This window comes from Xiphophorus hellerii, chromosome 5 (assembly GCF_003331165.1).
Source record: "Xiphophorus hellerii strain 12219 chromosome 5, Xiphophorus_hellerii-4.1, whole genome shotgun sequence".
NCBI lineage: Eukaryota > Metazoa > Chordata > Actinopteri > Cyprinodontiformes > Poeciliidae > Xiphophorus > Xiphophorus hellerii.
In genome coordinates, this window is record NC_045676.1 from 5,182,556 (window position 1) to 5,198,191 (window position 15,636).

A 15,636-nucleotide genomic window follows, 5' to 3' on the forward strand; every position below is an offset into this window, starting at 1 on the left:
CCAAATCTTGTATGAAAATACATTAATTAAAAGATGCAAATAAGGAAATAGTTTAGTTCATTTGTTAAAAAAAGAAAGTCCACATTTAATTGCCTAAAATGCAATAACATGCATCTGCTGAAAAAAATTACTAATACTTGTTAGTTCAGGTCTTTCTCTTTAACTTTTTTTAGAGGATAAAGCTAATACTATTCCACTTGAGGAGTTTTGAAAATAACATATTTACAAAGGGATTTTTTTATATCTTAAATGCAAAATATAGTTATTTATTGTGCAGCTTTTGCTCAATTTCAGCTCAAACTGTGTTGTTCTTTCAACAAAATGGCCTTTTTTGATTCTGTATACCCCAGCTTGGTAAATTAGTTGACTGTTATTTCAATAATCAATCAAACTGATTACTTCAGTCTTATTATGCACCTCTAAATATGGAGCTTCATTTCCCCTAAATGGCATTTTGTTTCCCCCAAAACAGTTTGTTTTCACATTTTGTTAATTAAAGCAACAATTCAAATCGACTCGGCACTAAAGAAAGAAATTGTGATTTTCCTTCTAAACGACTCATTAAATCATCCTAAACTAATTTAGCGTAAAGTGAAGCAAGCTGTGTCTCTGGAAACGGGAATAAAACAGAAGTGCTCGGAGTTTAGTTAGGCTGCTTTTCCTTTCACTTTCCTTCTCCACGTTGTGCTTTAAAATAATCATTGACTGTTTTCAGTTTTACTTTAGGAGCAGCCGTTTCTCGGAAATGCTGAAAGGAGGGGGAAACCAGCAGCAGATGAAAACTCAAACACACTGCATTTAAAAATTATTTTAAAGAAAATACGTGCAGAATCTCACATTTAAAACCTGTATTTGTGTAAGTTAAAACATCAGTTTGAGCACAGAAAGAAAAATCATGCAAGGACAATAAACCATTTAGAAATGCACACTTACACAACAACCAACTAAAGAGGCTTTAAGCTTGTACAAAGGCACTGCGAAAGTATGTGTGCAAGCTGGGCTGAGTTTCAGTTTCATTTTGATAGCAGGGCTATAAAAGAAGGGCCTCCTGCAGGAACATTTCTATGTAGCTGAAGTTTCTGCTCTGCACTTTCTAACCTGATCATGGACAGAAGACGCTACAGCTCAGACAGAGCCAGTGGTGAGTCAAGATGTTATCTGTTGTCTGAAGGCAACTTATAGTATTTTAAACACCGCATGCTTTAGCTTTCCTATATGAGTAGCTTAGCTGCTATCATTAGCATCTGTTGTAATTAGCTTACGTCGTACAAGAGTTAGTATGGTTGGTGATTGATTTTAACAATAACCATAATATTGTTGTTTGTATCTTAGTTTGCAAGCTTAGTAGCAAACTAAGAAAAATATATTTGGATTTTGAAATGCAGAGTGGTACTTTTATTTTGACTATCTGAAAATTACATAAACTGATAAACACGGAATTTACCGTATTTACAAGTTAAATAATTGATTTGGTATCTTATATTTCTCCAATAGTGGCAGCAACGGAAAGAGATTCACCATTATTTATGTAACAACTATAAAAACAAAACAAAAAAATTACACGTGTAATAGCATTTAGCTTGTATTTGTCAATATTTTTTTTAACATATAACATTTTTTTGTCATTTTGCTAGCTTGAAGCTCCTGGACGCCCCCTGGTGGTAGGAGGGTCCAAAGCAACCGCTTATCTCAACTGTGCTTGGATTTTGACCTTTTGCTTTTTCAGCTTGAATCATCATTAAAGTTATTTTTAACTTGAATTATGTTTTTATTTCCTTTTAGAAATAAAAAGGAGGAGTAAATTTTAGTCAAATATTCTCAGAAGTTTTCTAGAAAAAAAACTTACAAATTTCAGAGTATGAAAATTCAAATATTTGCTAAACAATTTTTTTATATATCTATAATTGCTCTACTGCAGTGTTGTATTTTCCTGAGCTTCATTTTCTACAGCTGAATACATAAAAATTAAGTCTTTAATATCTTTTTTTACAGGCACATACTTTACGAACAACAACGAATTGAGGATCGTGTTGGTGGGGAAGACCGGATCTGGGAAGAGCGCCTCTGGAAACACCATTCTGGGGCGAAAGTGTTTCGATTCAAAGTGCAGCCCCAGATCTCTGACGATCAACTGCTCCAAATGTAACAGCGAGCTGGACGGACAGCAGGTCGCCGTTATCGACACGCCGGGCTTGTCGGACACCAGGTTCGACGAGGAAAAGACTGTTAAAGATTTTAGCCGGTGCGTCCCGTTTGCCGCGCCTGGCCCCCACGTCTTCCTGTTGGTCATCGCACTGAACAGATTCACCGAAGAGGAAAAGAAATCCGTGCAAAAGATTCAGGAAATCTTCGGGAAGACTGCAGATAAATACAGCATGGTTCTCTTTACTCATGGAGATCTCCTTGAAGACACCAGCATAGAAAATTTCTTGTCTGAAAGCTCAGAGCTGCAGGATCTTGTGAGAAGATGCAACGGCCAGTATCATGTTTTCAACAACAAACTGGAGAATAAAAAGCCTCAGGTCACTGAGCTGCTCCAGAAGATCAGAACCATTGTTGATAAAAATGGAGGAAGTCACTACACCAACGAGATGTTCCAGGAGGCCGAGAGGATAATCGCAGTGAAGAAACAACAGATCCTGAAGGAGAACGAAGAGAAGATGCGCAAAGAGAGAGCAGAACTAGAGAAAGAAATACAACTACAGTATCAGAAAGAGATGCAGAAGATCAATGAGCTTTTCGAGGCTGAGAGAGCGAGGGAAAGACAGGAGAGAGCGAGGGAAAGGATGGAGGAAAAGAAGATAAGACAAAGAGAAAAACAGGAAAGAGAGAAGGAAAGAATGGAGAGAAATAGGGAAAGAGAAGCAGAGAAGATGATGGCTAAAATGCAGCTGGATGAGCAGAGAAGGATGGACGAGCAATGGAGAACACAAGAAAGAGAGAGGGAGAGACAGGAGAGACAAAGAGAGATGTACGCCATGCAGGATCAGATGAACAGAGAGAGAGAAAAAGAACGGAGAGAGCAGGAAGAGAGACTGCAAGCCTGGCATGCGTCACAACTCCAACAGCAGGAAGAGAGACTGCAAGCCCTGCATGATCAAGCAGCCAGAAGACAAGCTGAGGAATCCACCAAATCTGACTCCTTCTGTGTTATTCTGTAAACATTTGACAGACATCGTCTTCCTTACAAGGTTAAACAATTATCTTTTCTTTGTTTCTTGTCATAAACACCAATCTGAACACGTTAGCAGTGTTGTGCATTTAAACATGCATGTTGCTTCACTTTGTTAAAACTGTAGAAATTATTATTTGTTCTGTGAATGGAAGATAAATAAAATAAGACTGAAAGAATAACATTTATATCTTTCTTTTATTCAGGCTCATAGATTTAAAAACAAAGTAATACAAGATGAAATAAGACGAATGAACACTGTAAAGTTTAAAGGAGACTGAAAAGGCTTTAGGAGAGGTGCACAAAGAGCAACTAAAGAAATAAAATAAACTCAATAGCGCTGCAAAAGAAGGTGTGTGTTGAGTTTCAGTTTCATTTTGGTAGCAGTGCTATATATGCTTTAAGATTTCACTACAGCTGTTTCTGCGCCGCACTCTCAGGGTTCAACATGGACAAGCAACAACCTGCACTATATACACTGCTCAAAAAAATAAAGGGAACACTCAAATAACACATCCTAGATCTGAATGAAAGAAATATTCTCATTGAATACTTTGTTCTGTACAAAGTTGAATGTGCTGACAACAAAATCACACAAAAATCATCAATGGAAATCAAATTTATTAACCAATGGAGGCCTGGATTTGGAGCCACACACAAAATTAAAGTGAAATAACACTACACGCTGATCCAACTTTAATGTAATGTCCTTAAAACAAGTCAAAATGAGGCTCAGTATTGTGTGTGGCCTCCACGTGCCTGTATGACCTCCCTACAACGCCTGGGCATGCTCCTGATGAGGTGGCAGATGGTCTCCTGATGGATCTCCTCCCAGACCTGGACTAAAGCATCCGCCAACTCCTGGACAGTCTGTGGTGCAACGTGACGTTGGTGGATGGAGCGAGACATGATGTCCCAGATGTGCTCAATCGGATTCAGGTCTGGGGAACGGGCTGGCCAGTCCATAGCTTCAATGCCTTCATCTTGCAGGAACTGCTGACACACTTCAGCCACATGAGGTCTAGCATTGTCCTGCATTAGGAGGAACCCAGGGCCAACCGCACCAGCATATGGTCTCACAAGGGGTCTGAGGATCTCATCTCGGTACCTAATGGCAGTCAGGCTACCTCTGGTGAGCACATGGAGGGCTGTGCGGCCCTCCAAAGAAATGCCACCCCACACCATTACTGACCCACTGCCAAACCGGTCATGCTGAAGGATGTTGCAGGCAGCAAACCACTCTCCACGGCGTCTCCAGACGCTGTCACGTCTGTCACATGTGCTCAGTGTGAACCTGCTTTCATCTGTGAAGAGCACAAGGCGCCAGTGGCGAATTTGCCAATCCTGGTGTTCTCTGGCAAATGCCAAGCGTCCTGCACGGTGTTGGGCTGTGAGCACAACCCCCATCTGTGGACGTCGGGCCCTCATACCATCCTCATGGAGTCGGTTTCTAACCGTTTGTGCAGACACATGCACATTTGTGGCCTGCTGGAGGTCATTTTGCAGGGCTCTGGCAGTGCTCCTCCTGTTCCTTCTTGCACAAAGGCGGAGGTAGCGGTCCTGCTGCTGGGTTGTTGCCCTCCTACGGCCTCCTCCACGTCTCCTGGTGTACTGGCCTGTCTCCTGGTAGCGCCTCCAGCCTCTGGACACTACGCTGACAGACACAGCAAACCTTCTTGCCACAGCTCGCATTGATGTGCCATCCTGGATGAGCTGCACTACCTGAGCCACTTGTGTGGGTTGTGGAGTCCGTCTCATGCTACCACGAGTGTGAAAGCACCACCAACATTCAAAACTGACCAAAACATCAGCCAGACAGCATAGGTACTGAGAAGTGGTCTGTGGTCCCAACTGCAGAACCGCTCCTTTATTGAGTGTGTCTTGCTAATTGCCAATAATTTCCACCTGTTGTCTATTCCATTTGCACAACAGCAGGTGAAATTGATTGTCAATCAGTGTTGCTTCCTAAGTGGACAGTTTGATTTCACAGAAGTTTGATTTACTTGGAGTTATATTGTGTTGTTTAAGTGTTCCCTTTATTTTTTTGAGCAGTGTATAAACAAACTACTGTTCTTTCAATAAAAATAATACAAACCTTCTTTACTTCACGTTTTCATTTGAGAGAAAAAAATCATTTAATCTCAGACATTTTCTAGAGAAAAATTGGAAGTTTCTGAGATGGAAAAGTTGAAAATATGCTAGAAAAAAAAACTTAAATTTTGAGATTAATCTAAAAAAATGTTCAAGAAAAAACTTGGAAGTTTCACATTTTCAAAAATTGATCATTTTTCTACTTTTGAAACTCAGAAATTTTAAAATGTTTTCTTGAAAATGTCTGAAATCTCTTTTCCACGGAAATGTTGAACTTTTCAAACTCAGCAATTCTCTTTTCTGTAGAAAAATACTGAGATTAATTTGAAAATTTCAGAATTGTTGTTTTTTTTAAAAAAACAGTTTTTTTCACTTTCGGAGCTCAATATAGAAATTTCCCATTTTTTCTAGAAACATTCTGAATTTAATCTTAACATTTCAGGGTTTGTTTTGTTTTGTTTTTAGAAATTCCTTGACTTTTGGAGATTTGAAATACCTTTTGTTTTATCTAGAAAGTTTCTGAGATTAATCATAAAACTTCAGAATTTTTTCTAGAATTTTTTTTAAACTTTTGGATTACAATATATATTTTTTTTTAAATTCTGAGATCAATCTAAAAAATTCTGAGTTTTTTTAAAGTTGACTTTTTCTCCATCTCCAGTGGCCCTAATGCTCGGTGCCGTCCTGCGGCCGCATGTTCCGGACCATATGCCCCATTTTCTATTTTTCCAGACAGGAACCACGGCGGCGGCGCGGGCGCGCGGACGCAGCGCGGGGGCGCGCCGCGCACGGGAACATTCAGTTCAGCATCTCTCCATCTTTCCAAGGACAGACAGCGGACTGCCTCTGTTCACAGAGGAGAAACGTTACAGCGCTGCCGCTGGGAGTAGAAATGTAAGAGCTGGAAAGGAGCAACACGGCGGACCGAAGCGGTTCGTGTTTCCGTTTTTTTCTGTTTATTTATTTCAGACGGGACGGGATTGTTTTCAATGGCGCATAGAAAAGGGCTTTGCTGCAGCTGCTAACTTGATGGGCGTGGATGTTTGATGATATTATTCCACACTTACTGTTTTAAATTGTGGCGTGTTTGATTCTCTTGCATTGATAAATGTGTTTGGTAATCAAACATGCGGAGCTTTAATGTAAATGTTAAATATTAATCCTGACAAACAGTTTTAAAATTGATTAAAATTTAAATTATATCCAAGTCTGCAACATAACTAATTTATTTATGTAAAATTACTTTCAGAGTATTGCAAAACTATTCCCTCGAGACGTTTAAAACACGATATTTAAAATATTTTAAAGGGATTTTATGTGATTCACCAAGAAAGTAGCAGACAACTAATGATTAATCATGATGAATCAATAATCATCAACTAATTTAGTAATGATTAATCGTTAACTGGAGCATACATAATCAGAAAATGCCATTTAGAATATGAAGTTATTGCATGTTTATTGTCTCAAAAAGGAATTTAGTTATTTCTTGATTTGCATCTTTTTATGTGTTTCTAATATTGCATAAAAACTGAAGTGGGTAAATAAAAAATAAATATTTTTTTATTTAAATCAGAGTAATTGATTGTAACTATGTTAACACAAAAATCAAACAATAAAGATAAAATTTTGCACTTCTACAAATTAAATTTTAAATCTGGGATGTAAATTTTAATCTCAATATATATATTTTAATTTATCTATACTGAAACTGTCAAATCAGATTCAATACTATTTTCATCCTCAATAAAAATGTAAAAATTCTAGATCTATAGTCTGTTAAAATTGAAGCATTTATGAGATTCACACTTTAGTTTGCACAGATCAATAATCTCAAGAAAATTAATAATTTTAAAAATTTTAATAAACTTAAAACTAATTGCTTGGAAACATGTTAATCCCAGATTGGCTGAAATTGCTGAAACTCTGATACTGTCTCTGTTTGTCCTCAGGTCAGTGATGACAACACCAAAGTACAATCTGAAAACACCCAGATCATAACCGCATCACCATGGCAACGGGAAGAAAAGGTAAGCAGGAAACTGCTTACCTTTTGTTCGATCTCACTGAATGTGTCGATTCTTTCCAGGATTCTTCCTGCAATCCAAAACATGATTGTTGAAATGTTTGTTGTTTTTATCTCTTCAATAATATGCTACTCAGATCATATTTTATTAGTCTAATTTTTGTATAAAAAGGAATCTGTAAATCATAGTTGATCCAGAATATTAACAGGTTTTTTCACAGGTATTAAATAAAGGTATTTATGTTTTCCAAAGCTTTTTTAGGGACATTTTGTCCTGATTTTTTTCTTTTACTTTTGGCAACAAAGATTTAGCAGCAGTTTCTGATTTTAGCAATGAAAGCAGAAACATTGTAAACAGCGGCGCCGCATAGGGAGGAAAGTTATGACGATTCTTAGGGCCCCTGACCAACCGGGGGCCCTCCACAGTTTTTTTTAATTATTATTATTTTTCTTTTTTGTTCATAGAAATTTTAAAAAAAATGGAGCCCTGTCAATTACAAAATCAATAATATTGTGTTTTCTAAAATTGTTCTTAGCAGTAAAATTTAAATGTTGCCCCTCCCAGACCAAAAAGCAAACATTTGCCCTGAACCTCCTGGATCTGCATGAAATGGTTGTTCCTGCTTGGAGCTCGACGGTGATCAGCAGCAGTCAGTAGAAAACACGAACCACTGTGGCTGTTACTATGCTGCTAATAAAAATAATAAAGTTAGAGAGATAAGAGAGAGAGAGAAAGGTTAAAGTATCAATTTGTAACCCAGTTTTCTCCGAGAGGCGGGTAGACTGTGTGAGATTATCAACCATTCAGCATAGTTAGGTTGGACTCCTGTCTGCCTCCATTTCACTAGCATTTAATGAATTAAGGAAAGAAATTACCAACATATTTATATATTGAACGTGTCTCTGTACCTTTTACCACTTAACAACAGGTGAGTCAGTCAGCAGCAGCTCTAACCCTCGTCCCTCCTGACCCGCCCTCTCCTGAGTGAAATTAAAGCTGCAGTATGTAACTTTTATACTTTTTTATTTGCATATTTGTTAAAACTGTCATTATGTTGGGACAGTATGGCACAAGAGATAATCTGTGAAAAATCCATTTCATCTGCTTTCTCCCAGTACAATCTAGAAACGACTAATCAGAGACAGGAAAGTTTTAGTGCTGTCAATCACAATCTCATGCGGCTGCTCAACCCTATGCTGCAGCGAGCGCAGCCTGTTGTAAATGCTTGGTCTAGTCTAGGCTGTAAATGGCCCCTGGACCACATATTGGACATCCCTGTCCTGATAGTTTTTCTTGTTTTCTTTCTAATTTTGAATTGATTAATTGTTTTCTCCGTCTCCAGGCTCCACGTCCAAAGCAGGCGGGGTTCGTTTCCCTGACGATGACGAACCTCCAGGTTCTCCGACCCGCAGGGACGACCAGTCCAACCTCTCCACCCTCGTTGCTGTCCAAGAGAAAGATGGAAGCTACTTGGTTAAGGTGTGTGTTTATGAGTTAGTGTATAAAGAAACATAAATTCAGTTTGTTGCACATGATTTAAAGCTACAGAAAAAACCCTGCACTGCCGCTACATTGTTCGTTGCTGTAGATCAAATTCAAACATTAGCAGTTCATTTCCAGCTTTACGTGAGAAACTGTTCGGTCCAGAAACTGTTCGCTCCACTTCATTGGAACTTCAGTTTGTTTACAGAGAAAGACCGGTTCGTTTGGGGAGGTGTGAATGTGTGAAAACAAAAAACTGAACTGGTCCACCTAAAAACCTCGGTCTCAGTTCCGTTGAAGTGAACTCGGACCAGACACCGCTCCAAGAGCAGGAAGCTAAAGCGCAGGGCATTCTGGGTAAATACAACCAAAACAAATGAGCATGTTGAGAGCTAGCATAAGGCTGGACAATAAATCAATAACAATATATATCACAATAGACACGTGATCAAAATCAATAGATAATATATCTGACAGAATATTTAATATTCACTGAACTATAATCCAGAACCACACAGCATTCTGGGAGATGTAGGCAGAGGAAAGATTTTAGCTACTCAACCTCTTATAGCTAGCTTAGAAAGGTTGGTGGAATTAACTAACTCACTCACTGTTTGGTTACCGAGCAACTCACTCACTGTTTGGTTACCTAGCAACAGCTTGTTGAGTAACTTGGCAAGTTTCGACACCATGCCTCATAACTGCTTAAAAACAGTGTGGAGTGAAAACAGTGGATCAAACAGGAATGGTCACAGCACATATTTGGCAGAATTTTAGATATTTAAAACAAAAAACTAATAATTAACTATAGATTTACTATATACATTTTCCAGTCTTACACTAGCGGGAGAACTGGCTCGTAGTCTTTCACCTAAAACAAAAGAGAAATCCTACAACTGCTGAAATCTGACTCCACTCCTTTTTTGTTCACATTTCGTGGAGAAGAAATTTGCGCTGAGTGTCTTCTTCAGAGGCTTTCGTGTCATTTGATTCAGTGGTTCTTGGTGCAGCGCCACCACAGGTGAGGGAGTGAACTGGTTTTTCAAAAGTAAAAATGTTGCAATTTTGGTCTCCAGTCGAACTGAGTCTACCAGGCGATCAGCTGTGAAAACTCACTAAATTGGGTGTAAGGGGAAAAAGCAAGTCAGGTTAAGGAATACTAAAAAGATTGTGTTATAATTTTGTTTTCTTTTAATAGTCAAACCTTGGAAAACCATAACCTGTTTCTTCCTTAAGGCCGGTTTCCTTAAGAGTCACCACTGCTATGAGATTGTCTTCACTGTCCCAGATGTGCCCAGTCTGGGCAAGGAGCTCACCTGTCTCCCGTCCCTCTCTCCGACTCGGCGGGCCCAGAACCTCCGGATCCAACGCATTAACTCCATGCTGGAAGGTCAGTCTAAGGACAACATATCACAACTTCCTGTTTCTGTTTTTACCTTCAGTAAAATATCTTAATATGCACAGTGTTTTCCAAATTCTTCTCTTCTTTTGATGAAGCCATAGTGAGATGCTGAGCCTGGTATGGAGCCCCCTAGTGGACATTGTTTTCTTTTGCTTTACCTCTCAGTACTAGTCAGTTCAGTCTTTTTGCTACTATACAAAAAGACTAACTTCCTTCTTCCCAAAATATGAACAAAAATGGAATAGAGTCAGATTTCAGCAGTTGTAGGATTTCACTTTTGTTTTTGGTGAAAGATTACGAGCCATTTCTCCCGCTAGTGTAAGACTGGACGACAAAGCTTAAAAACATACGAGGATATAAAGGTTTCATATTGAAACCTTTATATCACAAAGTACATGTAAAAACTTTGTGAAGTTTTTACATGTAAGTTAGTATATCTGAAGTCTTAAATCTTTTTCTTTTGGTTAAAAATTAGCCAAACACTTATGTGCAAAATGTTGGAGGCAAAACAGTTCATCCCTTCTGTAACACATAAAAATTACAACGTTTTTTTAAGAAAAAAAAGGAAAGAAAAGATACATTAAAACTATTTGCACTACTTCTGAGTAATTTTTACAATCAATCAATCAAATTTTATTTGTATAGCACATTTTAGCAGCAAGACATTTCAAAGTGCTTTACATCATTACAAACACAGAAACACAATGCAATATAGAATCAATCATTAAGTCAAGTTCCATCAATAAATTTGTAATTGATTACATTTCAAATACAATTTTAAACAGGTAGGTTTTTAGTCTAGATTTAAAGGAAGTCAGTGTTTCAGCTGTTTTACAGTTTTCTGGAAGTTTGTTCCAAATTTGTGGTGCATAGATGCTGAAAGCTGCTTCTCCTCGTTTGGTTCTGGTTCTGGGGATGCAGAGCAGAACCAGAACCAGAACCTGAGAGATCTGGAGGGTTGATACAATAAAAGCAGATCTTTAATGTATTGTGGTGCTAAGCCGTTCAGTGATTTATAAACTAACAACAGTATTTTAAAGTCTATTCTTTGAGCTGCAGGGAGCCAGTGGAGGGACTTTAAAACTGGTGTTATGTGCTCTATCTTCCTGGTTTTAGTGAGAACGCGAGCAGCAGCATTCTGGATCAGCTGCAGCTGTTTGATTGATTTGTTGGACAGACCTGTGAAGACGCTGTTGCAATAATCAATACGGTGTAATATCACTATTTTTGTTTTTATGTGCTGTCCTATATCTACTGAAGTACATTACACAAACAATCATGAGCGCGCAGTTATTAGAAAGTTGGAGCTGAATAAAAGTTGGTCCGCCCTTGGGCGCCCCTTGTGGCCGAGGCACCAAACATCTCCCTTCCTTTCCTCTGTTTTAAATATCTCCGCAGCTTTTTCTCTTTTTTCTCTGCTGTGTTCCTTCATTTTCATGATACTGCTTGTTTATACATTTTCCGAGGCCTTCATATTACAGCTGAATTTATACTGAGATAAAATTTCTCCATTTCTAAAATATAAAATCAGATTAAAATAAGATGATAAAAGTAGTTGAATTAGCTACATTAAACTTGTTACCCAGAATTACAAATAATATAAACAATATATAGCTGTTTTTAAATATATGTAGCTCTAAATCCCCCAACAGGAGGAGTGAAGGTGACATGTGAGTACAGGACTCACCAGGAAGGAGTTGTCCAGGAGGAGATGACTGTTTCGGCTAAAGGACGAAAAGACAGCAGCTTGAAGATCAGACTCCAGGCCAAAATCATTGGTAAGTCTGTGTGGTAACTCTGGTTTACCAGCTGCTGGAAAGAACAGGATCAGAAACAAAGATATCTGATCCTGTTTGGCCTCTTAGAAGGTGAAACAATCACACATTTTTTCTTCCTTTCACACAACTCAGTCAGAGAGAAATAACATGATTCACAATTAAATGTTCACACAGGATTATGAAACATTCCTGGAAATGTTTCATGTGACAGATTCATCTTGTCAGATTTACTTCTTACTTTCGCTTCCTTCTCTGTTCAATCTAGGGCTGAAATGATTAATCTGATTAATCGTAATTAACCCGATTAATAATAATAATAATAATCGATCATTGAAATAATCGTCAACTAATTTAGCAATCGCTTAATCATTAAGTGGAGGATACAGACACAAAAAAGGCAATTTCTTAAAAAATGACATATTTGGAGCAGTAATTAAGCCAAAACGATATATATATATATAAATAAAATATTTTCTTAATTGAAAAGGAATTGAATTATTTGTTTGTGTCTCTTTATGTAGTTCTAACATTGTATAAAAAGGCTTAAATGGTTACATGAAAAATCTGTAAAATGGGACGTTTTTTATCCGATTAATCGATTAATAAATACATTTACACCTTCATTCTTTTGCTTATTTACTGCTCTGAGTGTTACTCTTTCAACAAATTGCCATTTTTAGAGTGTGTAAACTCCAGTTAACGACTAATAACTTACTAAATTAGTTGACGATTATTTCAATATTCAGTTAATCACAATGAATTTGATTAATCGTTTCAGCCTCAGTCTGTACCACTAAATATGAAGCTTCGGTTGTTTGGGAGGAGACTTGTGCTGAAATTACATCTTGTTTAGCATTTTGTTTCCCCCACAATATGTGGTTTGTCTTGACATTTTAATTAAAGTACTAAATTAGTTGGTGATTGTTTCAATAATTGATTAATCACGATTAATCGTTTCAGCCTATAGTTTAACATTTAAGTGACATGTGTAATAACAATGCTTTTCTGTTGCCTTTATCCCCTGGCAGACCCTCACCATGGGACCCCCATGCTGCTGGAGGGGGTTCGGTGCCTGGGGGCCCAGAGAGACCCCCACGCCAGGCGCAGCAGCGAGCGGAAGAGGATATGACAAAAACAGACTCAAAGCCACTATCTTTATACATGTATATGAAGATGTAATAATTATTATGTTACAGGGTCAAGGCTCACAGTGGGCTGCGGAAACGGCCTCATGTGTGTCCCTGTTTACAAACCGTCATGGATTTGTGATGCTGTTAAAAGTATTTATGGAAACAGTGGGAATGATGCAGCATGTTGAATTTCCACTGTAGTTATGCTGGATTATGGCTCTAATATACATATAAAATGTTTAAGTAATGATTCCTCTGCTGTGAAAAAGATGAGCTAGTTACACTCTGCACTTTTTTGGGTTTTGTTTGATAAGCCACGAAGCCTCCATGCTGGAGAGGCTATAAAACCAGCATGAACAGTAGCCAGCGTACGATCTATCACCCAAACCTGCAATCACTGCCAGGCGAAAATCATCATCAACATCATCATCATCATCAGCAGCAGCAGCAGCAGATGACATCACAGTCATAAAGACAGCAACCCATCAGAGGGACCAAAATTAAAGGAGACCTATCATGCAAAATTTATATTTTGCATGTTTTTGCACTTCCATTTAGGTTTCTACTGCTTCTAAAAACAGACCAAAAAATACTCAGCAGTTTTTTTTAGCAATACGTTAATATTTTTGGTGTCTGGAAAATGAGCCATTTCAAAAACCTCCAGAATGTGGCGTCACAAATCAACAGGCACTACCTGTTACCTGTTATTTGGAGTTAAAGTGACAGACGCCCTAAAACAGCTCAAACTAGGCAGAACTGATCAGACTAAAATCCATTTTTTTTGTGCAGAAAACGTAATGAACATGTTTCGTATTGCTGACAGATCTATCCTAACCTGTTCAAGGAAGCACAATAGGCCACCTTTAAGAAACTGTATGCAGTTTGGTTTGTAAGTGTAACTCATTATCTTATATTTAACAGAAAGTTGTTAGAGATTAAATAAAATTTCTGATGATTGCACATTACATTTAGCTCACTGCCAAATATATAAAGTTGTACATTTGACTTTTCTGTTGAGGCAGCCTGGGACTGCTACAGCAATATTCACCTGTCTGTTATCAAACCTTTCCAGAAAATCACAGATTCCTTCACGCAACACAGAGGCTTACGTTTCCTTTAACTAGAGTCTGTTTGTGTAAATTTAACTGTCTTATAGTAAAGTTGTTTATTTTTTAAGTATTCATCTCAAGATATGTCAATGCATGGTTGTGTTGCATTTCCCACTAACTCAAAGAGCAGAGTCCTTTTTATTTTACTATTATCCAGAATAAAGTCTTTTAATTTGAAGAACAAAATAATTACATATGGACTTTAAAAACATTAAATTGCATCTGTTTTATTAAAACAATTTTCTGTGAATAATCAAAATCAGAATTAAATACATAAAACCGGTGATTTTTTAAATACATTGGGACAATCTGATCACTACCATTCATCCTTTAACAGTGCCTAAGGATAAACATTATTTGCAAAGCTAAATTATTACTTTAAATATTATTTAATTCAATAAAATAGTCCTCAGTTAAAACACTATTGAAGATTTCCATCCTTCCTTCTGTTTCCTAAGTAATGAAAGATTATTTTCCAGATGAATCATCTATTTCCATTTTGACAGACAGGCTTGATATTTTTAACGGATCCAATCTGGATCCGGCGCCGGGCCAAACTCAGACCACATGGTGACAGCAAATGTTGGAGTCCAGCTCTGATACCAGACTGAAACTAAAGTCACTTTCATCATCAGGGATCTGAAGACTTCTGCTGTTTTTCTTCTGTTGTTGATTTTGATTTGTCAGCCTGGAGTTTACTGTTGCTGCTCTGTTTAAATTAAAGCACTCGCTCAAACACCATTCTGTCTGCTCGGTTCCTGCTTTCTGGGGTGAACTTTAGCATGGGCATTTAGAGGAAGACTAAATGTTTTTATGATATGTGGGTGTTTCAACTTTGAGTTTTAATTTAGATACATTTTTATGCCTTATTTACATAGATTCTGCCATTTATGTTTCATTTTTTGTGTTTGTTCATTTGCTCCTCTGTGTTGTCCTTTGAGACTTGGATTAGTGTCATTCTCTTCTTCCTCACTGATGCCTCTGCTCTGTTTATCTTTCATTCCTGAAAGAGGCGATTATCATCTGAGCCATTGCTTCCAATAACTTCCTGTTTTTTTGGGCCTGTCTTTCTGTGTTAGGAAGGTATTTAACTGTTGAAACAGTTTTTTATAAATCTTGAGATTCACCTGTAATTTTGTAATCATGACTTGTCCAGATTGCTCTTTTTCAGCAGTGGTTAGATAACTGCTAGCCTAGGGTAAAAACACCCAGTAAGAGGGATAAGTTTACTATTTGGATTAGATCAGAGGCAACGACAGTTTAAACTTGTTTCAAGAAAATATCAAGTCAGCAGGAAGAGGAGCTTAATTAAGCTTTTGTTAGTCAGTTAGCTGAATTCAAAGAGTGAAAGAAAAGGACTCAGTTTAGCAGAGAAACAACATTAATTTCAGAGGGAGAACATGATTTATACAGTACAAGGATATGTCAACAAGACCACAACAGTA

The 15,636-nt window shown here is 37.7% G+C and overlaps 2 protein-coding genes across 4 annotated transcripts; both read left to right on the plus strand.

The window, feature by feature from the left end:
* Window positions 1-650: 650 nt before the first annotated feature.
* On the plus strand, window positions 651-3,354 carry LOC116719452 (GTPase IMAP family member 9-like). Its single transcript, XM_032561966.1, has 2 exons — window positions 651-1,141; window positions 1,993-3,354. Exons 1-2 carry the CDS (start codon window positions 1,105-1,107, stop codon window positions 3,159-3,161), a joined length of 1,206 nt encoding a protein of 401 aa, XP_032417857.1. The 5' UTR covers window positions 651-1,104; the 3' UTR covers window positions 3,162-3,354.
* Window positions 3,355-6,025: 2,671 nt separating this feature from the next.
* adisspa (adipose secreted signaling protein a) lies at window positions 6,026-14,932 on the plus strand. Of its 3 annotated transcripts, none has more exons than XM_032564134.1 (6): window positions 6,026-6,195; window positions 7,216-7,293; window positions 8,633-8,769; window positions 10,009-10,162; window positions 11,827-11,952; window positions 12,981-14,932. In XM_032564134.1, the coding sequence occupies exons 2-6, from the start codon at window positions 7,275-7,277 to the stop codon at window positions 13,079-13,081; spliced, it is 537 nt and encodes a 178-aa protein (XP_032420025.1). In that variant the 5' UTR covers window positions 6,026-6,195; window positions 7,216-7,274; the 3' UTR covers window positions 13,082-14,932. The 3 variants fall into 3 exon arrangements, with proteins under 3 accessions (XP_032420025.1, XP_032420027.1, XP_032420026.1); XM_032564136.1 differs by having other exon boundaries at window positions 11,830-11,952; XM_032564135.1 differs by having other exon boundaries at window positions 6,034-6,157.
* The last annotated feature ends 704 nt before the right edge of the window (window positions 14,933-15,636 follow it).

Excerpts from the sequence above, each read along its gene's own strand:
- LOC116719452 (XM_032561966.1), top strand. The coding sequence starts at position 1,105 with ATGGACAGAAGACGCTACAGCTCAGACAGAGCCAGTG. Across the intron at positions 1,142-1,992 it reads CAGCTCAGACAGAGCCAGTG|GCACATACTTTACGAACAAC; the intron begins GTGAGTCAAGAT and ends CTTTTTTTACAG.
- adisspa (XM_032564134.1), top strand. Across the intron at positions 8,770-10,008 it reads ATGGAAGCTACTTGGTTAAG|GCCGGTTTCCTTAAGAGTCA; the intron begins GTGTGTGTTTAT and ends TTCTTCCTTAAG. Across the intron at positions 10,163-11,826 it reads CATTAACTCCATGCTGGAAG|GAGGAGTGAAGGTGACATGT; the intron begins GTCAGTCTAAGG and ends ATCCCCCAACAG.